Consider the following 23899-nt stretch of genomic DNA (forward strand, 5'->3'; position numbering starts at 1 on the left):
GCTCACATTACTGCTCTAGAAGAACCACAAAAATAGGAAAGGGGATGAAGTAAATGATTTTCTGAGAAGCGAGAGAAATGGGATCTAATGGGACCCTAACAAAGAAACCATGCACCCAAGAGGAAATCTAAAATAAAATCCCAAATATGTGACATACTTCCTGAGGCTAATGACCAGCAATTTCACTGAGAACAGGAAATGAATGCCCCATAATGTCAGGCAGAAAAGTCACTTTGGTGGGAGATAGCACTCATGCTAAGGTTCTCATCTCTGTTTTTCAACGTGTGACTTTCGGCAAGTCACTTTCTTTCTCTGGCCAATTTCCTCATTAATAAAATAAGGCCTTTGCACTAGGGGGATAGCAACTATTTATTTGTCATGATGGCAGTCTGAGGTATCAGGCATGACTGTCTGGAGAAGGATTCTGAGGCGAATGTGAGAAGAGCAGGAAATAGTGCAATGATTGACTAGTAATGTCTGCCTCTGATGCTGGAGGAGAAAAAATCTCTCACATGCCCCATCCTGCAGTATGTGATATCATCTCATTTCCACCTCTAAAATTCGATAGCCCCCTGGTTCTCAACAGTGAGCATTCTTCAATGCTTTGTTAAAAGAGATCTGGGTCTTTTAGTGCTTGGGCTGGGAGTGATGCTGCTTGCTTGGCACAGGGGAAGAACCTTTGATCATCTGTTGTTATTTCAGGACTCTCCTCGGAGGCCCCAACTGTGGGGGAAGGGCAAGTCCCAGGCATCGAGGAGGCAAATGGGGAGCTGACAGCAGCCCCCACACCTGAGCAGCCAGAACGAGGTGTCCACTTCGTCACAACGGCCCCCACCCTGAAGCTGCTCAACCACCACCCACTGCTTGAGGAATTCCTACAAGAGGGGCTGGAGAGGGGAGAGGAGGCGCTGAGGCCAGCACTGCCCTTCCAGCCTGACCCACCTACAGCTTTCACACCAAGTCCCCTCCCCCGCCTGGCCAACCAGGACAGCCGCCCTGTCTTCACCAGCCCGACTCCGGCCATGGCTGCAGCTCCCACTCAGCCCCAGTCCAGGGAAGGACCCTGGAGCCTGGAGTCAGAGCCCCCTGCGCTTCATATCACAGCTCCCCTACCTCCAGGGCCCAGCCTGGCAGTGCCCACCCTGGGCCCAGGGGAGAGGCCCAGTTCTACACCCCCCAGCAGAGCCTGGACTCCAACCCAAGAGGGTCCCGGAGACCTGGGCAGGCCATGGGCTCCAGAGGTTGTGTCCCAGACCACAGGGCTTGGGATGGAGGGGATCATTGCCACCTCCACAGCTTCAGGGGACGACGAGGAGACCACCACCACCACCACCATCGTCACCACCACCATCACCACAGTCCGGCCACCAGGTGAGCTACCTGCTCATTTACAGATCTGGAAATGGGGTGAGGGGAACTGCAGGGCCCCTAAATGTCTCTGTCTCTGATCCCATACCAGCCTGTCCTGCCCTTTAGCACCAAGAGCCGGCCTGCCAGAGACATGTAGATTGGAACCAGATAGATCTGGGTTCAAATCCTGATTCTTCTGACTATAACATGACCCTAGGAATGTCATTTAAAGTCTCATCTCTGAGCCTCATCTGCAAAATGGAAATAAGAAAACGTGCCTCATTGAGCCACTGTGAGAACTGAAATAAGACTGCACATAGTAGGTGCTCAATAAAAGGTAGTCCTTTCTTTCAACAGATGTGGGCTTTACCACCCACCACCCACACACACGGTTTAGCCTTAGATGGACCCACTGCATCAGAGCTGGGCTTAGCCTTCTGTCTCCTCCTGTCTCCCAGGCCCTTGTAGCTGGAATTTCTCAGGCCCAGAGGGCTCTCTGGACTCCCCCACGGCCCCCAGCTCACCTCTTGATGTCGGCCTGGACTGTTTCTACTACATCTCGGTCTACCCTGGCTATGGCGTGGAAATCAAGGTGAGTGACCTGGATGTGGCAAGAGCAAAGCCAGTGTGAGTACATGTCCTTTCCCCAGGAGGCCACCTGCTGTGACAGAGGTGGGGATGCTTAGGGGTGGCAGTTAGGGGTTGCTACGGCCAGGGCTGAGAGATGAGGCTAAAACATGGTTGGATTCTGTCTTGTGCGCCAGGGAGTGGGGAGGGCTACTGTTCCCACCCAGCCATGCCCTAGGCTGAGAGGGGCAGTGCTTCCCCCAGGGCTTTGATCAGGGGCTTAGCAGAGCCTGAGGAGGTGGCTCAAGCCGTGGATGGGCAGGGGACTGGGCAAACTCTACTTCTGAATCTATGTGGCTGAGTGGAGAGAACACAGAGCTGCCCGATTCGGTCTGAGGGAGCCATGGAGCTTCATTCGCTCATTTATTCATTCATTCACTCCTTCAGCACATACTCCCCCAGCAGCTCCTCTGGGCCCGGCCCTGTGCTGCTCCCGGGATGTGGAGGTGGGGAGGACAGACCTGGCTGCCCCATCAGGGAGGTGACCAGCTGGGGTGGGAGTCAGACCTACAGCCCCAGCCTCCTGTCCCCAGCCTCCCTGGGCTGTCTCATCCCTCCCTTGGGATTAAGACTTTCTCTTAATCCTAAAGCCTGAGACCACAGGTCCTCACACATGCCCCACAGGCTCCTCAACCTCCACAAACCCACATCTTCCTTTTGTTTCCCCAAATCTGCTTGCCACTCCACTCCTGTCAGGTCAGATGTGCAATGTGGATGGCGTCCCCTCTGCCCTTCCTCTCCTTCTTCCCCGTCCCATCAACTCATCTCCAAGTTCTGTCACCGTGACACTCCCCCAAACTCTCAAATCTGCCTGCTTCTCTCCCTCCATCCCCACAAGCACAGTGGTCCAGCCCATCACCCCTCTCCGCTTCCTCACCCGCAGTGGCTGCCTAGCTGGTCTCCCCACCCATGCTTGCTCCCTGCTACCCCCTCCACCTCCACTGCAGTCATTTTCCTCTCATGGAATCAGTCCTGCCCCCCAACAACTCCCCAGGGGTCCCTGAATCAAGGGTCCATGTTCAGCCACATCTGCCCTTGTTCTTGTCTCCCCTTTGCACTGAACAGCTGGCAGGTAACTGGATGGGCCGAGCCCTCTTTCCTCATGACCCCCAGTTGCACATGCTGGTCCCTCTGTCTGCAAGAATTGTCCCACCACCCCCTTCCTTAGGACTCATCCATGGCATTACCTTCTCTGAGAATTATTTCCTGATCCCCAAAGACTAGAGCTCCCCACCTTAGCTCTTCACCTGGCCCCTCTACTTTTATTTTTTTGAGACAGACTCTTGCTTTGTTGCCCAGGCTAGAGTGAGTGCCGTGGCATCAGCCTAGCTCACAGCAACCTCAAAGTCCTGGGCTCAAGCAATCCTCCTGCCTCAGCCTCCCGAGTAGCTGGGCCTACAGGCATGTGCCACCATGCCCAGCCAATTTTTTCTATATATTTTTAGTTGTCCAGCTAATTTTCTTTCTATTTTTAGTAGAGACAGGGTCTCACTCTTGCTCAGGCTGGTCTCAAACTCCTGAGCTCAAATGATCCACCCGCCTTGGCCTCCCAGAATCAGCCCCTCTATTGATCTTTTCATAGCCATCCACCTCCCCAGCTAGACTGAGCTCCTTGAGGGGTGCCCAGTAGCCTGGGGCCCGGATGTGTACCCCCAGATGGACCCAGTAAATGAGTAGACAAAGGAATGGGGGAAGGAAGGAATGAGGTAACATGTGACTTGGATCCTGGAGACTGATGCAGGTGGGGAGGAGACAGGTTCAGCCCAGCGGAGGGGATCAGGCAGGGGCCTGAGGAGTCTGGGGAGCAGGGCTGCATAGGCTGCCTGCCACCCCCCACCTGTGTCCCCCTATTCCAGTTCCTGTGCCCCTGGATCTGGGCTGGAGCCAGCTACTCCTGTCCTGGGCAGTGCTTCCAGCCCACCCCTCTGGGACCTCAGGTCCAGGTCTCTGAGCCAGGCCCTCCCTGCAGAGGGGGCCCCTCTCCCACCCCTGGTGGGCTCCTCCCCTTCTTTCCACACTGTTTGCTTCTGCTTTGCCAAGCCCGTGCCCCTCACTCAGGGCTGACTGGGAGGATAATTAGGAACAGCCACCCCCCCAACAAGCCATTAGCACTCAGCGCCGCTTAATTAAGGTAATTAATGTAAAATCATCACCTAATGAGAGGTGGCACCGGCTGTGGCTCACTGGGTAGAAGGCGCCAGCTGCAGGTGCAGGGAAGGCGGTGGGAGGGGGCAGATGCCAGAATGGATGCCCCCCTGCAGGCCTGGGTGGCCCCAAGTGCCCCCCAAGCCTACTGGCCCCACTGAAGCCCACTGGACAAGGCTGGGACCAGCCCTGGTACCCTCCACAATGGGACAAGATACCGGTCAGGCTGCCCCTGCCCTGGTCTAGGCACAAGCCCCGCCCTGGGTGCCCGCCCCTCACACAAGCCCTGTGTCTGTTGTCTGGGGCTGCCACATTTTTTTCATAAGAATGCAAAAGCCGTTACCAGGCAACCTTGAGAGGAAGACCTGCCACAGCCCTGGATTGCTGTCAGGAAATGTGGCAGATTGCTGGCCCCACCCTCCACCTCAGCACCATGGGGGCAGAGTCCTTGGGGACCCTGTTGGCTCTGATGGCCCGAGATAAGAGTTTGAGGCCATGGGGTACGAGGACAGGGTAGCCAGAGCTGGGTCAGCACCCGATTTGGGAAAGAAGCAAGAGACAGGATCAACCGGGACTAAAGTAGGGTTTAAGGGTCTTTTCCTTCCAAGGCCAGTTCCAGCAACCCCCACTCCCGCCCAGGCCTTCTGGCCACACCACACAGGCCACATGGGACATGAAGAATTACTGACACTGTAGACCAATACCCACCACACAGCTGGGGAAACTAAGGCCCAGGCAAGGCAAGGGAATTGCCTGAGGTCACTCAGTTAATCACGAGTGGATTTTGATGAGTGGATTTGTTCTACAAGCATAAATTGAGCACTTACTATATGCCAGGCTCTGTGCTGTGGCACAGAGCTTCACGGGTAACGGGGGAGACAGAGATTATTTGATTTCTTTTTCTTTTTTTTTTTTTTGAGACAGAGTCTCACTTTGTTGCCCAGGCTAGAGTGAGTGCCATGGTGTCAGCCTAGCTCACAGCAACCTCAAACTCCTGGGCTCAGGCAATCTTGCTGCCTCAGCCTCCCCAGTAGCTGGGACTATAGGCATGTGCCACCATGCCCGGCTAATTTTTTCTATATATATTAGTTGGCCAATTAATTTCTTTCTATTTATAGTAGAGACGGAGTCTCGCTCTTCTTGCTCAGGCTGGTTTCGAACTCCTGACCTCGAGCAATCCGCCCACCTCGGCCTCCCAGAGTGCTAGGATTATAGGCGTGAGCCACCGCGCCCGGCCAGGGAGACAGAGATTATAAGCAATGACCACAGAATGTTCCATGCTGGTGGGGATGGGGATAGGAAGCACGGAGCCTGTGGGAATGCCAGGGTGGAGACACCCCACCAGCCTGGGGACCAGGGAAGGCTTCGTGCAGGTGATGACCCTGCTCTGAGGCCTGCAGGATGAGAAGCAGCAGCCAAACCTGGGCTGAGAGGCAGTGAGTGTGGCAGGCCTGGCCCTTGGAGGCCGCCCTGGCTGTTTCAGAAAGGTGACTGTTGCATAGGTGTCGGGTAAGGATAAGGGCTTCTGGATCACACTATTGCCAGTGGCTTGGCCTGAGAGCAGTGCCCTCCTGCCCAGGTGGACAGCTGGGCCAGGGCATGCTGCACACTGGGGGCAGGATGGGTGGGCAGCTAGAAGGTCTAGAATGCTGCCCACGGCTCCTCAGCCTTGGGGAGAGGGGATGCCTTGGCTTCTCCCCACCATGGAGAACTCCCTGCCTGCCCCTCCATGAATCACCAGGATCACTTAGGGTAGACACGAGGAGCGAAGTCTGGCCAGGGGGGAGGAGAGAAGCCAGGGAGGAGAGGACTGTCTCAAGGCCCCACCAGTCATACCCTGAGCAAGTCAGCCAGACGCTACTCTGAGCTCCTATCAGGTGCCTAAAGTCTGGGGCCCTGGGCAAGCCTCGAATTTCCCTTTTTTTGAGGAGCAGCCTTGGGGGTACCAGAATCCCTAAAAGCCCTACTCTCCATAGCCTGGAGCACAGCCCCTCCCAGCCTGCTCCCCCCCCTTGCCTCCTGCCCCCCTTCATGGTGCAGCAGCTACGTGTGCCCACTGATGCCAAGTGTCTGAGCCACCGTGCAGAGGAAGCCAGGTCAGAGGGGGCTTGCCTGCTTCAGCCGGGGGCCAAGCATTGGGCTAGGCTTTTTCCTGAGATGTCCAGAGAAGCCCCTTCAGTACAGGTGGGCGTGAGCCCCATGGCCCGTTGGGTCCCATCCACTCCCCAGGCAGCCAGTCTTCCCCGAAGGGCCCCAGGCCTTTCTGGGCCTGGCGTCTGCTCTCTCTGCACTTGGCATTGCCAGAGCCCTCCCACTGCCAGCCTCCATCTTGGCTCGGCTGCTCCCTGTACCATCTGGAGCCTGGGCACAGCTGCCCACAGGCCCTGCCCTTGTGCCCCAGGTGCCTCTGCTGGCACACAACTCTCCCGTGCCAGGCCAGCTGTCAGTCTGATAGCCAGAACGCCCTGCCCTTCTAAGCTGGGCCCAGGCCTGATGTGGGCACCAGGAGGGGGTTTTGGGTTGGTGGGGTTGGACTTCTGGACAACTTCCTATGTCCTGGCTCCAGGAAGATCCATTTGAGGGGGGCAGGTCTGGCCTCTCCCCATCCCTTACTGATAAGGTTGTAGGGATGATTCCCAGTTCAGAAGGGCACAGAAGCTGTCGTGTAGGACTAAGGCTCCAGTCCTGGCTCTGTAGTCTTCCTCTCCATGACTGGGGCTAAGCACCTGGCCATCTCTGGGCCTCAGTTTCCCTCTCTGTAAAAGGAAATTGAGCCAAATGATGCACAAGGCCCCTTGAAGCCAGTCCCTCTGAGTGTGGCTCCTTCCCTAGGGTCAGAAGCTCCCTCCTAGGCCAGACTGCATGGCAGCGCCTCAGGCCCGTGGCCTCGCTTCTTGCCTCCTGGCAGCTGCAGAGCCTGGGCCGGGAGAGGGTGGCTCCCAGGTCTGGTGCCTTCTAAGCAGAGTCCTGGCAGACCTGAGGATGAGGTAATCCATAGCCAGCTGTCACCAAGGCAAATGGCAAGGCTTTGCCAGGATGTGGCCCAGGTCTCCCCAAGAAGGGGAAGGAGGACTGCTAATGCCGTGCCCCTCTGTGCTGAGGCCTGATAGACAGGATCTAACTTAACCCTTACAATCTCATGCAGTGGGTATGTTATTCATTTCACAGGCAAAGCTGGGGCCTGGAGAGGTCATGTGACTGGCCCAGGGACCTTCACCTAGTCAGTGATGGAGCTGGGATTTGACCCCCAGACTCAAGAGCCCCTGTTCTTCCCCTGGCCCAGGACATTGGCCTGGGTGTGATACAGGGCAAATGCAAATAGGGAGTTCCATGCGGGGACAGGTGCCTGTCCAGGCTCTGCCCCAGACCCCCTCTGCCTGATCCTACTGGACACCCATCTGGGATTCTCCCAGTCCCGGGGAGGGGCCTGGGATGTTGTGCATGAAGAAGACAGAGCACTGAACCAGGAGTCAGGAGTCCTGGCTTTGCCTTGGATTCACTGGGTGACCAAAAAGGATTTCTCAACTTCTTGATTACAAAGTGCCTTTATCTAAAAGGGGAGGAGAGTATAGCCTGCCCTAACCGGTTTGCTGAGGTTTTGTGAGATCTGAGAGGATAAGGGGTGTGAAAGAGCTTTGAAAACTTTAAAGGGTCTTGTGGGAAAAATTGTGATTATCCTACCATTGGTGTGAGGGAGCACAGGTATGTGAGGGCACGCGTGTGCCAGGACATGTGTTTAAAGGGGCTGTGTATGTGTAAGTGGGCCAGTGTCAGAGTATACACATGGGGGTGACCAGGAGACTCCAAGGGGCTGTGGCATGGGGATGGCACACAAGAGTCACCCCTGAGCTCATCTACCTGTGCTGGGTTGTACTGATGTGAGTGTGCACAAAAACTGTGGCCCCATCTCGCCCATGGGTCACACGCCTGACTGGCAGCTTCTACGGGGACAGGCAGGCCAGACAAGCCTGACGATCTGGGGGCTGGCCAAAGGCAACCTGAATGTTCCCCACCTCCCATCCAGTGAGGGGCCAGTCCCCTCAAAGTGGCTATATTTCTTCTTTGAACTGACCCCATGGTCTGCTGGAAGCAGGGCAGTGTTGGGCAGCCCAGGGTTCTGTGGGGATTGTCTTCAGCTCCCTCTGCTTCTGTCTTCCCCCTGCCTGGCCCCCAGGTCCCCTCCTGTCACTGGCTATGGGTATAGCAAGACAGCCCTTGTGAGCAGAGCTGACATTTCAATCTGTCTCTCAGGCTCTTCAGATGCCTACAAATTGCATCAAGACTTCATCACCCCCCTTGTCCAACACCCAGCCCTGTCTGGCCCCTGTCAGCCTGGCCCTCAAACAAGTGACAAATTACATTCCAGCCACTGCAGCAGGCCTGCAAGTGGGTGCTTGAAACCCAGGGGACTAGAGCTTCACAGACAGCCTCTGGCTGAGAACAGGGAGCCTTCTGCGTAGAAGCCACTCCACGCTCTCACCCGACCATCACAGCCAAGCTGGGCTGGGAACCAGGCCAGGTTGAAGGGGCCCTGCCTCTCCCACACCAGAGGGGCCAGAGGTCACAGCTCCCAGTTTTCCCAGCTTTACAGAGCGCTTAGGGGGAAGGATGGCTGGTGGGAACTCGAATCCCAACATCTTCAAAAAGCCAGGCCAAGCCAAGATCCACCTCCCTGCTAAACGTGGGGGGCCTGGAGCCTGGAAATAAAAGGTGTGTAGAAGTCTGTTTCTTCAAAGTGATATCCCCATGAATCTGGGGGGCAGGGAGTTGCCTTTGCCTACAGCAAGACAAGACTCTGCTGAACAACTGTGTGACCTTTTGCAAGTTCCTTAGCATCTCTGAGCCTCTGTTTACTTATGGGGATTTTAGCACCTACCATACAGAATGGTGGCGAGGATGAAATAAGACATGGAAAGCACCCAGTACAAGCCTTGACACAGGGTAGATGCTCTATGAATAGCAATTGTTATTGCAGCTCTGTTGTACTGCTGCTGCCACACTCTGATCCCAGCAAAGCAGCAAGATCAGGAGCAGGAAGCTAGAGGTATATGGGGAACTGGAAGAAAATACTAAATTAATTCCCACTTCTCTGCCTTTGCTTTCATAATAATTTTCCTGCAGTGAGCATCCTCCCTTCCTCCTCCTCCTCCTCCTAGCACTCCCCTCTTCAAGGCACTCTGAGACCCACCTGCTCCACGCACTTTCCCTGAGCCCTCCTCTGTCCCCTGGAGGATTCCTGCTGCATGCATTCAGTGCCACTTAAAGCAGAATTATATGCTGCCTGGCATCTCTCGATAATTACAGATTCCACGTGTGTGAGTCTTGTTTTCCCAACTCTAGAATCACAGAATCTCCAAGTTTGAAGGGACCTCATCCAGCCTCCGCCTGCTGCAGGAATTCCCTGAGGAATGTCCCCAGCAGATGGTCAGGCAGCCTCCACCCAAATGTGCCTGGGTGGGGAGCTCCTCGCAGAGGGAGGCGCCTCTGCCCCCCCCCACCCTGCCTTGAGCTTTTGCTTCAGCCCAGAGAACTACCAGATCTTTCCTCTTGAGCAGGGGTAGGGACCCCTCCCTGCCCAGCTGCCCCTCAAGAGCCCCCGGGGCACATCTATTCCCAACACCCACAGGCTGAGGGGCCAGAGCCTGGCAGCAACTAGCTCCTTGGACCTGGCTGGGCTCGGCATCCTCTGTGTTCCTCAGCTCACAGGAATCTAGTGAGCCATGTGCCTCCGGCAGCCCTCACATTTATTCTCTCCACACATCTTTGTTGAGACTGGCCAGTGAAGAGGGCATCATGACCCAAAATGCCAACCTGGGCTTTTGTGGCAAAATGGGCAGAGGCCCAGTGGGGACCCAGTGGGGAGCGTCTGAAGCAGAGGGACTGAATGCCCTGGCTGGGGAGGCCAGTCAGTCCCTGAGGATGTAGCCTTGAGATCTAAAATGATGCTCAGTGTCACCAGGAGAGGCATAAGGAAGTCTCTCCCTGTGCAGAGTCCCATATGCAAATGTCCAGAAGAGCGGAAGTGAGGGGTGGCCTGTGAATACAGGGCAGGTAGAATGAGGCTAACAAAGCCAGTGGAACCAACCGTGAGCTGGCAAGTTTGGACTTTGTTGTCTGGGCAAGCTGATGTCCCCAGCAGCATTTGGGGAGGAGAGAGACAGGACCCAGAGGATGAGTTTGGGATGGAAGGGGTGAGACAGGTGGTTAGAAGTCCATTCTCAGGTGAGAAACAATGGGCAGGAGGTAATCAGGGCCAGTGACAAAAGGATAGAGAGGAGGAACCAATTGGAATATTTGGGAAATAAGATTGGGAAGAATTTGGTGACTCACTGGATGCCATTTAACCAGCCAGGTAGTTAGCCCTTGAAGGCCTGCCTCAGAGCAACAAGGTAGGGGCCTTGGAGGCCATGTAGATAGGTGCTTTTGCATTGCGCAGGGATCTTGTTACAATGGAGAGTATGGTTTAATAGATTTGATGTGGGGTCTGAAGGGTCTGCATTTCTTACAAGTTCCCAGGTGATGCCAAAGCTGCTGGTCTAGGGACCATATTTTGAGTCCCAAAGATCTACATGAGGCCGTTTTATAAAACGAGGAAACGGAAGCTGAGATAGTGTATTTGTCCAAGATCACATGGTTAGGATAAGGTCCCAGATCTCTGGGCTCCCAAGCCACACCACCACTTCCCCTCTGGGCAGAGTCTGTCCTTGTCTAAGCCTTGTTTGACGGAATGGAGGCATGGAGCCCAGAAGGATGCTCCAGGGATTGAGGGCTTGAAGATCAGGGTGGTGGCAGAGGGGCTGGAACAGCCAGAGGAAAGGATCAGAGAAGAGAGAGAGGGGAGAACCGTGGCTGACACGTGGAGGGGCACAGTGTAAGGCCGAGCTGACAGTCAGCAGGGGCTAAGTTGGGCAGGGTCTTGAGTGCTGAGCAAGGAGTCTAGACTAGATGCTGCAGGCTCCATGGGCTCAGTGGGAAGCCACTGGAGGACTGAAACAAGGAAGCAACAGGTCTGGGACTATTAACCAGCTGCAGCTCAGAAAATATTGATGGGTTAAGCCCTACAGGCAGGGAGGCCAGCCAGGAGGCTGCCGTGGTGATCTAGGTGAGCAATAACAGTGACAAGCCAGGGAGGTGGCAGTGTGGGTAAAGAACAGTGAACAGATTCGAGGTCCAATTGACAGGACTGAATGACTGACTGCATGTGGGGTATGAGGGAAGAGGCAAGACGCCAGTTTCTGACTTGGGCATCCAGGACAACAGCAAGATCATTCCCAGGGGCATAGCTGGGGAAGAGGGTAGCTCAGTATGAGTCAGGCTGGGAGTGAGGACGTCGGGGGAAGCTGGGCACAAGGGTCTGATGCCCAAGACCGCACATGGCTGGCCAGGCCCTCAGAAGCCATCTAGTTCAACACACTACCCCACCTCTACTTTGCAGGTGAGAAAACTGAGCCCAGGGAGGTGAAGGGACAGGAAACAGCTGGTGGACTTGAAAAGCTACAGAGACAGAAAGATGTACTTACAAATCCCAGTCCTGCTAATAATCTCTATGTGACCTTGGATAATCTCCTTACTATTTCTGAACTTCAGGTCCCATCTCACAGAGTTACTGTGTTACAGCAAGTGTTAACAGCGGGTGGTCCCGAGGACAAACCGAGTGGCACACAGAAAGTCCGAGAATCAAAGTTTTTTCCGCCAGCCAAGCAGGTTCAGAGGGACCTCACCACCAAATTCTGAGCACTGCCTACTTGATTTTTCCCAATTTTATTAAGTTGGGGTGGTCTGAGGGGTGGGGTTTCAGGCGTCGGTTAGTTGACGTGTCAGGTAATAGGTTAATATTATGTTGATGCACCAGGCAATAGATTTAGTGTTATGCTGATGCCAGGCAATAGACTAGTTGAGGGGCCCGGTAACAGGTTAGTATTATGCTAATATGGGTCTTCCCTGAGTGGTGGGGGTCTCCCTTATCAATTGAGCTGGTAAGATGAGCTCCTCTTGCACTGGAGTGCCTAGCTCAGGGCCTGGGGGCTCGGATGCCCAAGGGGGATTGAGTATTAGCCCAGCTGGGGCCTGCAGGAGCCTGAGGGCAGCAGGGCTCAGGCAACAGGAAGAAATCTGACTGCTCTGCTTTGCTCTCTCCACATGGGCAGGTCCAGAACATCAGCCTCCGGGAAGGGGAGACGGTGACCGTGGAGGGTCTGGGGGGGCCTGACCCACTGCCCCTGGCCAACCAGTCTTTCCTGCTTCGGGGCCAAGTCATCCGCAGCCCCACCCACCAAGCGGCCCTGAGGTTCCAGAGTCTCCCACCACCTGCTGGGCCTGGCACCTTCCATTTCCACTACCAAGGTAAGGCCCAGGCAGCTGAGGGAGGAACCAGCCCAGACTGGCTGCCCTTGGGGGGGGGTTGTCGGGGGTCTTTGGTGCAGTTACAGCCTGCGGGGGAACAGGGAGGGGCTCTCTGCACCTCCCTACAGAGAGCTGGTCTTTCATCAGGATCAGACAGCTTCCAGGTGTGCCCACTGTCACTCACTCACTCATTCATTCATTCATTCATTCTGTAAACTCTCCCAAGGCACTTGCTCTTTATCTGGCTGGTGCTAGACACTGGTAATCTCAACTTGAACCAGCCAAGGTCCTGGCCCACAGGAAGTTCAGAATCTCAGGAGGTCGCAGACATTTAAACTGGCAATAACAATAGAAACCCTCTCCGAATGTAAGAAGGTCAAAGTCAAAGGGGCTTGACGATAACCATCTGGAGGTCTTTAGCTGCCAGCCTGGACTTCCTGAACTGCCTCACCCACCCTAGACCTAGTGCATGCCCCAGTCAGCTCAGAACACCTGTGGAAACAGGGGAGTGGCATGACGTAATGGGAAAATCACAGACTCAGGAGACCGGCAGATCTGTGTTCGAATCTCCTTCTCACTGGCTGTTGACCTCGGACGGGTCATTTGACCTCTCTGACACTCCATTTCCTCTCCTGTAATTTGAAACCAAAACACCTACCCTACAAAGTCATGGTTAGGATTAAACAAAATGGTGCATGTCAAGTGCTTAGCACATGTTCCATTAAGGAAACTAGTATTAAAGGGCTGGTAGGATAGCAGCGGCAGGAGGAGGGGCTTGGGACTCTGCTGCTCTTCCATCCACATCCCTCCTGCCCATCCCCCACCCTGGGCACAAAGTCAGCTTGATCCTTTGCAGCAGGTTAACCAGTTCAGACTGGGGAGAGCTAATAGGGAAGTAATTGGTGTGAACAATCACAGGATTGTCTTGCATTGTCATGGACCACTTCCGCAGCCCTGCAGGGGGCCGTGCCTGGCTGTAGGGCTGCCACTCTGGAGATGGGGATGCTTGGAACCCCACCTAAGGAGCATTCCACTCTATCCTGGCCTCCCCATCCAAACTGGGGGGAGCAGTGTGGCGAGGTAGCAGGGAGCCTGGCAGTGGGCAGGGGCTGTACAGGGGCTTGGCAGAGGCAAGGGGCCAGGCGAGGCAAGGGTGAACGGCCCAGCCAGCCTCCCTAATGGCTCATCAATCCTCCCTGGAAGTGGGCATAATTTCACGCATGGTAACCTTCTCTCTTGCTGCAAATTCCTTTGCACAAAACCCTGGACCTTTTCTCTGTGAAACCAGACAAAGGTGGCTGAATGGCAGTGAGTTGGAGCCTCGGCAAGGGGAACCAGACCCCAAGGAAGGGCTGGGAGAGCTGGCCCCATCCTGCTTCCTTCTTGGCTCCCAGAAGCCTTCCCTCTTCAGCCCAGTTTTTGTCAATGATCAGCTCTTTCCTTAATGAGTGTAATTCCCCTAATTATAGTCTGTAATTAGCCCTGATCCCAGAGATGGGAACAGGAGGAGCGTGTGCTCACACACGCGTTTCCGTGGGCTAGAGAAAGAGGGTGCCAGGAGAGGGGGTGAGGGACCTGATGCCCATACCTGTGCTGGAGCTGTCCAAGCTGATGTCAGAGGTCACAGGGACGGGCCCTCACAAGTGCCTCATTGCAGGACCCAAGTTCTAAGACCCCTCCCACTGGCTCAGGCAGGGTGGGGAGGCAGAGGGCCCTGACAGCCACCCCCCTCCTCCTTCCTGAGCATTCCTGGCACTGGTCTTGGCCCCATAAACAGACTCCAGTGAGAAAATAACTCGACAGATTGCAGTGGTGCGGGCTCCCTGGGAATGGTTGTCATGGCAACAGGAGGAAGCTCATTCTGGGAAGTGGCACTTTACCTACTATGGAGTCTGGGGGCTTGATTGTCTGCCTCCGGGCCTCCTGCCCTCACCTCAACCCTGCCCAGTTTCCTCATCTGTGAAATGAGGGCCCTCCCCTACAAGAGTCCTGCTAAGAACTCAAGGGCAAGCTATAAGAATAAGCACCAAGCCTTATATTTGTTTGGCTCATGGTCTAGACCTCTCTGGGTGTCAGCCCCTCAACTCCCTCCACGCTGGGTACAGTGCCCCACACCTTTCTCCCCATTCCATCCTGGCCTGGGATCTCTCCCCAAGTTATTGTGAGTGGCCGCCATGAACCACCACCCAGGGCAGTTTTGTCTGTTACTGTCAGGTATCTCTGACCCCGAACCCAGGTTTCTACTTCAGCTGGCACACAGGTAGGGGATGGGGGATGCAAAGCAAAGCAAGTGGCCTCTAGAGCCAGGAGTGGCAAGTCCTGCTCTACTGCTTACCTGCTGTGTGATGAGGGTATACAGTCTCTTTAAACCTCAGTATTTCTCATCTGAAAATGGGTTAATAACCCCTACCTTGCCTTCCTTCCTCCCAAGCATGCTATAGGCATCCAGTAAGAAGAGTGTGAAAGCCTGGGTATGGTGGCTCATGCCTGTAATCCTAGTACTTTGGGAGGCTGGGGTGGGAGGATCACTGGAGGTCAGGAGTTCAAAACCAGCCTGAACAAGAGTGAGACCACATCTCTACTAAAAATAGAAAGAAATTAATTGGCCAACTAAAAACACACAGAAAAAATTAGCCGGGCATGGTGGCGCATGCCTGTAGTCCCAGCTACTGGGGAGGCTGAGGCAGAAGGATCACTCGAGCCCAGGAGTTTGAGGTTGCTGTAAGCTAGGCTGACGCCACCACACTCTAGCCCAGGCAACAGAGTGAGACTCTGTCTCAAAAAAAAAAAAAAAAAGAGTGTGAAGGCATTTTAGAAGCTGGTGAGGTGCCATTATTCATCAAGATTACAAACAGTAACAGCAGGCTGGGGTATTAGGTATGAGTTCTGTGCCAGGCACTTACATATGTCCTCTCACTTAACCTCTACAACATTGGATGCAATACTCAAAATGAATGGTAAACAAGGAAACTGAGCCCAGAGAATTTTAGTAACTTGCCCAAGGTGGCACAGCAAGTCGGGGAGCCTGTACTCAAACCCAGGCAGAGTGACCCCAGAGCCTGCCTCCTAAGCGCTGCTCTGTACTGCCTGCCAGTCACGATTAGCCACTCAAAGTATGGGTGTGTTCTCTCAAGAGCCCTGTGAAAGACACAAGAGTAGGAATCTTCCTCCCACTTTCACAGACATAGTACCTAAAGCCAGGACAGGTGAAAGTCACAAAAGTGAAAGTCACAAAATTCAAGTTTCAGGACCCTGGTCTGCTCAAAGGCAGCCGCTTTTTCTACTCACACAAAGCGCACAGAGGCTAGCAGAGCTTCTGCTCTGACCTCTCTTCCCATCTACCTGGCACCATCAGCGACCGTGGCCTCCCCACCCCAAGACCCAAGTTCTTCAGTCTAGACAGTCCCCATCCCTCCTACCACCCCAAAGATTGCTGGGCACTGTAGCCCAAGCCTCCTCCCAGCCTCTCTCCTCCACCCCTCCTGGCTTTCCCCCCACCTCTTAGATCCAAGCCTGGATCCCCATTTTTAGCTCCACGCAGCTTGGCCCCTGGGTTGGGATTTGCCAGATTGTTTTGTAGGATTTGCTGCCACCATTTGGTTGTACTTGGTATGACAATTCCAAAAGCTACCAGGTTTCCCGGGGCAACTTGTCCCTCTCCCAGCTTCCACAAAGGCTCGCATGCCTCCCCACCCTCACCCCCATCCTGTTTTTAAAGAAATCCACAGCTATTGCCGTCAAGATTTTTAGCATATTTCAATGATTACTGGGAAAACTTTTACTGTCTGACTTCAATCTTTCCTGCTGCAATTCATATTTGTCCCCATAGGAAAAATAATATCAACACTTTACATCGGTACAGGCTTTTCACTATTTCAAGTGTTTTCACATTTGCAAGTCATTCAATAAACATTTCTTTCTTTTTTTCTTTTCTTTTTTTTTTTTTTTTAGACAGAGTCTCACTTTGTTGCCCAGGCTAGTGTGAGTGCTGTGGCGTCAGCCTAGCTCACAGCAACCTCAAACTCCTGGGCTCAAGCATTCCTGCTGCCTCAGCCTCCCGAGTAGCTGGGACTACAGGCATGCGCCACCATGCCTGGCTAATTTTTTCTATATATATATATATTAGTTGGCCAATTAATTTCTTTTTATTTATAGTAGAGAAGGGATCTCTTGCTCAGGCTGGTTTCGAACTCCTGACCTTGAGCAATCCGCCCGCCTCGGCCTCCCAGAGTCAATAAACATTACTTGATGATATACATCAGCTAGGTACCAGGGATACCAAGCTGGATAAAATACTATCCCATTTATTTTCCCAATAACCCTGCAGGTGGGCTGGCATTTTGAACTTCATTTAACAAGTGAAGAAATAGACACAAAAAGATTAAGTAACCTGCCTAAAGTGTCACAAAGTTTGTACCAGAACCCAAGAACCAGCCCAGGCTGCTGGAAATATCATTGGCACCTTCTCGGGAGACATCGGAGTCTTTTTTGGAACTCTTAATGCTTCCTCTGACCCCAAATGACACCTCCGGGCAGGCTGGGGCAGGTGTCCCCTGACGCCAGTGGCTCAGCTTCCCACCACGCACGCACACACAATATCACCCATTCTCTCTTTGCAGCCTATCTCCTGAGCTGCCACTTTCCCCGACGTCCAGCTTATGGAGACGTGACTGTCACCAGCCTCCACCCAGGAGGCAGCGCCCGCTTCCACTGTGCCACTGGTTACCAGCTGAAGGGTGCCCGGCTCCTTACCTGTCTCAATGCCACCCAGCCCTTCTGGGATTCTCAGGAGCCTGTCTGCATCGGTGAGTGGCCCCAGAGAAAGGGGCCCAGTGCTGAGCAGAGTCAGGTGGGGGGATCATCTCCACTATTGTTGTCTGGCACTTTCATTTGCTTTCCATAAGGAAGCCAGGAAATGGTCACATACCTCAGTGGCATTCATCCAACCTGCATTTATTGAGCATCTACTGTACAAAGGCACAACAGGTATATAGAGCTGAATTAAACAGGGACTCTGCCCTAGGGGGCCGTAATTAAGGTACATATCCAAACAAGTAACTAGTTTTAGGAAAGTAGCATGAGGTATAGATAGCAGATGTATCCCAGCAGGTTGGAGCCCAGAGTAAGGGTTTTATTAAAGTCCAGCTGGAGGGGGGGGGTGTCAGGAACAGCCTCCTAGAGGAGTCAGCAGAGAGGGAAAGTGACAGATCAACCTACAGTCAGAGCATTGCATGTGAATAGTCCCACAGGTGTGAAAGGTTAGGAGGTAGGATTCTGCAGTTCAGACCACCTGGAGCTGCAGGGTCACAGAGCTAAATATTTACCTTTAGGACCAGGATAGCAAAGACAGCAGGGAAGCACAGGCCCCTGCTGCCCCGTGCAGATGTACAAAGCTAGGATGGGGAGGAAGGCTTGTTAGGCTGCCCAGGTTCCAGTCAGGGGACCCAGCCTACCTCCTGTCCCTGTCTCCCAGCTGCCTGTGGGGGAGTGATCCGCAATGCTACCACTGGCCGCATTGTCTCTCCCGGCTTCCCGGGCAACTACAGCAACAACCTCACCTGCCACTGGCTGCTTGAGGCTCCTGAGGGCCAGCGGCTACACCTGCACTTTGAGAAGGTTTCCCTGGCAGAGGATGATGACAGGTGAGGGGCCGTTCTAGTGGGACGGGAGTGCCCGGCCTGGTAATACCCTGCTGGAGGAATGCTACCCAAGCCTGGGGCCACACCCCATCTGGGTGACCAGCCATGTAGCTGCCACTCTCCTGGCCCAGGCTCATCATTCGCAACGGGGACAACGTGGAGGCCCCGCCAGTGTACGATTCCTATGAGGTGGAATACCTGCCCATCGAGGGCCTGCTCAGCTCTGGCAGACACTTCTTTGTGGAGCTCAGTACTGACAGCAGCGGGGCAGCGGCAGGCATGGCCCTGCGCTATGAAGGTGAGCCTGCTGGGGCCTAACTGGGGCTGGGGGGCTGGGCTTGGGCTTGGGCTTGGGGTCTTTCTCACACACCCTCCCCCTCTCCACCTCCATCCCATCACTGCTTCCAAGTCTGCTCCTGCTCACCTGGCACTTGGGTCCCCTCTCCCTGCCCTATCTTTGCTGGAGACCCTTGCCTGGTCCAAGAAAATAAATTCTCCAGATTTTGAAAAGCATAAAAGGCTCTAACCCTTAGGGAAGGAGAATTGCTGTAAGAAACATTCTAGAACCATACCTGCATGCATACAAACATTAATTCATTTGAAAAAATGTTTATTGAGTATCTTCTGTGTACTAAGCACAAAACTAGGCACTGGGAATGCAATCCCAGGGGTCAAGACTGCCCCCTGAGCATAACAGGGATGAGTGTTCCAGGCTGTTCCTCCTGCACTGCCTGTGCACTCCAAGCCCAGGTCATACATTTGTCATCTGTACTAAGGAAGAGAAAGGCCCTGGGGGGGGGAAGCAGGAGGATGCTTGCCCCGTGTTTATACCACTTGAGGCTGAGTTAGGCAGGGCCCTGTGGTTTACAGCCTTCCAGCAGGGCCATTGCTATGAGCCTTTTGTCAAATACGGCAACTTCAGCAGTAGCGCACCCTCCTACCCTGTGGGTACCACCGTGGAGTTCAGCTGTGACCCTGGCTACACCCTGGAGCAGGGTTCCATCATCATTGAATGTGTCGACCCCCACGATCCCCAGTGGAACGAGACAGAGCCAGCTTGCCGAGGTCAGTAGGCACCAGCGGATGGGCCTGCCCGGGGCAGAGAGCTGGGTGGGTACCAGGGAGCCAGCCTCAGAGCTTTGGGCCCTGTAATGCATATGATTCAGGCTTCCTCCTGAAGAGGAGGTGGAGGCTCCCAGCAATGGGTGGGCACTCTGGTGAGCATGCGATGATAGCTCTAGGACACAATGGCACTCGGGGGAACATGTAGGCAACACACCTCCTGGGCCTCCCCTGCCTTCTAGCTGTGTGCAGTGGGGAGATCACAGACTCAGCCGGCGTGGTGCTCTCCCCTAACTGGCCCGAGCCCTACGGCCGAGGGCAGGACTGCATCTGGGGCGTACACGTGGAAGAGGACAAGCGCATCATGCTGGATGTCCGAGTGTGAGTGCCTACTGGGTCAGGCCAAGCCAACTCCTGAGGTCTGGGGACACCTTTTATCCAGCCCATCCTGGGGCCCCCAGGCCTGCCCTGCCCTGACGGTCCTCCTCCACAGGCTGCGCATCGGCCCTGGTGATGTACTTACCTTCTACGATGGGGATGACCTCACAGCCCGGGTCCTGGGCCAGTACTCAGGGCCCCGTGGCCACTTCAAGCTCTTTACCTCCATGGCTGATGTTACCATCCAGTTCCAGTCGGACCCTGGGACCTCAGTGCTGGGCTACCAGCAGGGCTTCGTCATCCACTTCTTCGGTGAGCTAGTCCCTACCCTACCCCCCTCGGAGTGCAGACCTCGAGCCATGGCAAGTCATAGAGGCCAGGGCAACTAGGCGCCTGGGTGCTCTTTTGGACAAAAGAAGGCTGGCATCACCTGAAGGAAGCTAGTCCTGTTCTCCATCTTCCCTGAGAGCCCTCTAAGAGAAAAGGAGCCTTCTGTTGCAGCAAGAAGGATTTGGATAGGCAGCAGGAAGAACTTTCTAACAAAAATAGGAAACTGAGGAAAAGTGTTGGTTTTTACCTTTCTGACAATCTCAGTGGAAGTGACGATTTCCCTCACCCTACCAGGCCCCATCTCTCAGGCCTGAAGAACCTGTCAAGGTGCTTTTGGAAGTAAGGCCAAAATCCAGGTGATAATCCTGGAATCTAGGGGACAGAGCAATGTCAGGGACAGGCCAGGAGGGGCCCTTGAACAGGGGGAAATGAAGAGCCTTCCCAGGACAGTACAGGCCTAGGACAAACAGGCAGGAGCCAGCGTGTCCTCAAGGGGCAGGGGGCTAGCTAGCATGGCTGCTCTGGTGCTAGCTGAGGGCCTGCATCTTGCTGCCTCTGTGCCCCCAGAGGTACCCCGCAATGACACATGTCCGGAGCTACCTGAGATCCCCAATGGCTGGAAGAGCCCATCGCAGCCTGAGCTGGTGCATGGCACTGTGGTCACTTACCAGTGCTACCCTGGCTACCAGGTGGTGGGATCCAGTGTCCTCATGTGCCAGTGGGACCTAACCTGGAGTGAGGACCTGCCCTCATGCCAGAGGGGTAAGTGTACCTGTCCCCCATGCTCCTTTGCCCAGCACAACCTCCAAGCCTCTCTTCTGGATTCTGAACCAGACCCCAGCTGTTATTGGCTAGTATCCTTGAAGTTCCTTCACCTCTCATAGCCACAGTTTCTTCATCTATGAAATGGGGATAATATCTTTCCATAGGGTTCAGCCAAATACTCCAAGTATTTCATTCCTGGTAGATGGCCAATTAGTGTTTGTTGACTCTAATGGATGTGAAGGGGACAAATGAGGGGACACACCAGCAAAACGGTAGGGACATAAAAGGGGGTAGAACTGTATGACATGAAGACGTTAGCTGTCCTGGAAGGAAGCCAGGGTGGACTGGCTGTTGCTGAGTTCTTCTTGGGCCACTTTCCTCATTACTCACCACCCGTAGTGACTTCCTGCCATGACCCCGGAGACGTGGAGCACAGCCGACGCCTCGTATCCAGTCCCAAGTTTCCCGTGGGGGCCACCGTGCAGTACATCTGTGACCAGGGTTTTGTGCTGACGGGTAGCGCCATCCTCACCTGCCATGACCGCCAGGCCGGCAGCCCCAAGTGGAGTGACCGGGCCCCTAAATGTCTCCGTAAGTGGATAGGACGGGAAGCGCCTGGTAGGTGATAAAAGATGCTGCCTCTGGAGGCCAGGGGCCTGGCGCCCTCACTGGGCTCTGCCTGCTTTGCAGTGGAACAGCTCAAGCCATGCCATGGCCTTAGTGCCCCTGAGAATGGTGCCCGCAGTCCTGAGAAGCAGCTACACCCAGCAGGGGCCACTGTCCACTTCTCCTGTGCCCCTGGTTATGTGTTAAAGGGCCAGGCCAGCATCAAGTGTGTGCCTGGGCACCCCTCACATTGGAGTGACCCCCCACCTATCTGCAGAGCTGGTGAGTGCCCCGTCAGCCCCAAGAGCCCCTCCTGCCCCACAGGGCTGCTCTGGCAACGATGTCCAATGTTGAGAACCAGAACCCCCTGCCCATGCCACCTTCATGTTACCCTTGGTCTCCCCAGTCTCTGCCAGATCCTTCTGACCTGGCACCACTAAGACAAATCCTGGAGTAGGCGCTCCTTGGACAAATCTTTCCCATGACCAGCCCACCACCTCCGTTCCCTGTCTCAGTGGTTTGGCCCACTGGGCTCACCCACTGCCCTTGGCCCTCCCCTCTTGTTCCAGCCTCTCTGGATGGGTTCTATGGCAGCCGCAGCCTGGATGGTGAGTCTCCATCCTTGAGGGCCAGGGAAGTGGTCTCCTTGCCCCTGGTTCTCACAGCTCCCAGGTCCTGGGTTTGCCAAGGAGGGAGGGCAGAGAAAGAGAAGTTCGGACCTGGGAGGGCATAAAGCTCCATCCCTGCCTCCAGCCAACTAGAGGGAGCTGATAGCTGGATGCCTTTGGGCAAAGGGGAGGGGATGTGGGTTCCAGGTGACAAGGACCTCTGCTTTAATGCCACCCTCTGTGTTTTCAGTTGCCAAGGCACCTGATGCTTCCAGCACCCTGGATGCTGCCCACATTGCAGCTGCCATCTTCCTGCCACTGGTGGCAATGGTGTTGTTGGTGGGAGGTGTGTACCTTTACTTCTCCAGGTGGGTCTGGCTTCTCTTCCTGCTCTGCATACCTGCCTCCCTCCTGCCCGGTACTCCTGACTCGCAGGCTTCTCTGCCCACAGATTCCAGGGGAAAAGCTCCCTGCAGCTGCCCCGAACACGACCCCGCCCCTATAGCCGCATCACCGTAGAATCAGCATTTGACAATCCAACTTACGAGACTGGAGTAAGTAACCATGCCAACCTTGACACCCAAGCCAGGACCCAATTCTTTGCTCCCATGGGAAAGTACCCCTGAGGGTCCTACCAAGCCCTCTCAATTTTTCCCTTTTCCTTGGGAAGGTGAATTACGGCCTGGCAAATCTTATACAAGTTTCCAACTCCCAGCAGTCTCTTTCCTTTGCAGGAGATGAGAGAATATGAAGTCTCCATCTAGGTGGGGGCAGCCTAGGGAAGCCAACTTAGCCTTGCGTCACAGTCCAGCAGCAGGGCTCCCGGCTTCCTGCTGTCCCTCCACCTCCTGTACATACCACCTGGGAGGAGACACCACCAATCCCTCAAGAAGTTGTGCCCTTCCCCGCCTGCAATGCCCACCACGGCCTATTTTCTTGGTACCACTGCCCACTTAGGGCCCTTCCCTGGGCCCAAGTCAGTGGGCATCTGCCTATGGGCAGAACACAGCTGGAGCACATATATCAACAGCCAGCATTCTCCTGACCCTCCCCCATGCCCTGGACTTCCAGCCTGGAATTCACAGGCAGAGCAGAAGCACCTTTCTCCACAAGACCACCATCCAGACCTGGCACGTAGCACCCCACAGCAGGGTTAACTTGGTGGAAACTGCACCAGGGTGCTCCCCACAAGGGCCATCACTGCTCTCAATGGTGACCTCTGGGTAGTCCTGGCATGCCAACATCACCCCCTCGGGGAGGTCTCTAGTCCTCTAAAGCCCCCGGAATGGACAGTTCTGCCTCCTGCCTTGTTGCAGTGGAGGCAATAATTCTAAGGGATCCTATAGGGTTCAGGGACCCTACTCCAAGCTCAGGTTGGGCTTCCCTGGGCACTCATGCTCCACACCAAAGCAGGACACCCCCAGCAGCCCTACACCCTGAGGAAAGGGAGACCTTCCTCTGATGTTTATCTGGCTGTTACAAACATCCTCTTTCCCACTAGTCCCTCCTCTAATCGCAGCCATTTGCCAGGCTCCTCTTTCCTGGCCACTGTGTCATGAGATAAGGGGATGGACAGGCACATTCTGGAGAGGAGCAGAGGTCCAAGGACCCAGGAATTCGGCATGGAACAGACGGTCAGAGAGCCCCAGGCAGAGACCCAGGCGCTGGCTGAAGGCCACTTTTTACATGTAATGTATTATATGGGGTCGGGGCTCCAGCCAGAGAACAATCTTTTATTTCTGTTGTTTCCTTATTAAAATGGTGTTTTTGAAAAAACCAAGCAATGGCCAGGTGGATGGTGTTTTCCTGGAGGGGAGGTGGAAAATAAACGGGATATGGACTTCAAGACCAGAAGGCATGCTGGACACACCAAACAATCATCCCCAGATTTTATTTAAAAAGAAAAAAAAAGTTTTGGGTTTTTTTTCTCTTTTTATGCTCAAGAAACTGAAATCTAAAAAAAGTTATTTTAATACATGCAGTTGAACAGGGTCCACTGTCCCAAAGATGTCAGTGCAACAGATGGCAGGTGAAATGAGAGGCCCC

General features: G+C 54.5%; 1 protein-coding gene across 3 annotated transcripts in view; it reads left to right on the plus strand.

Annotated features, from left to right (window-relative positions):
• Positions 1-23684, plus strand: part of SEZ6 (seizure related 6 homolog) — a 44755-nt gene extending 21071 nt beyond the window's left edge. The window contains exons 2-17 of one of the 3 annotated variants that reach the window (XM_012740718.2): positions 703-1371; positions 1809-1942; positions 12270-12465; positions 17085-17270; positions 17939-18107; positions 18236-18402; positions 18975-19169; positions 19409-19547; positions 19660-19856; positions 20442-20636; positions 21039-21230; positions 21330-21527; positions 21815-21853; positions 22104-22221; positions 22305-22407; positions 22572-23684. In XM_012740718.2, coding sequence (XP_012596172.1) covers positions 703-1371; positions 1809-1942; positions 12270-12465; positions 17085-17270; positions 17939-18107; positions 18236-18402; positions 18975-19169; positions 19409-19547; positions 19660-19856; positions 20442-20636; positions 21039-21230; positions 21330-21527; positions 21815-21853; positions 22104-22221; positions 22305-22407; positions 22572-22604 — 2930 coding nt within the window. In that variant the 3' untranslated portion in view covers positions 22605-23684. The other 2 variants (XM_012740719.2, XM_012740717.2) reach the window with 2 other exon arrangements.
• The last annotated feature ends 215 nt before the right edge of the window (positions 23685-23899 follow it).

The sequence above is a fragment of the Microcebus murinus genome, chromosome 18, assembly GCF_040939455.1.
Source record: "Microcebus murinus isolate Inina chromosome 18, M.murinus_Inina_mat1.0, whole genome shotgun sequence".
In the NCBI taxonomy this organism is placed as follows: domain Eukaryota; kingdom Metazoa; phylum Chordata; class Mammalia; order Primates; family Cheirogaleidae; genus Microcebus; species Microcebus murinus.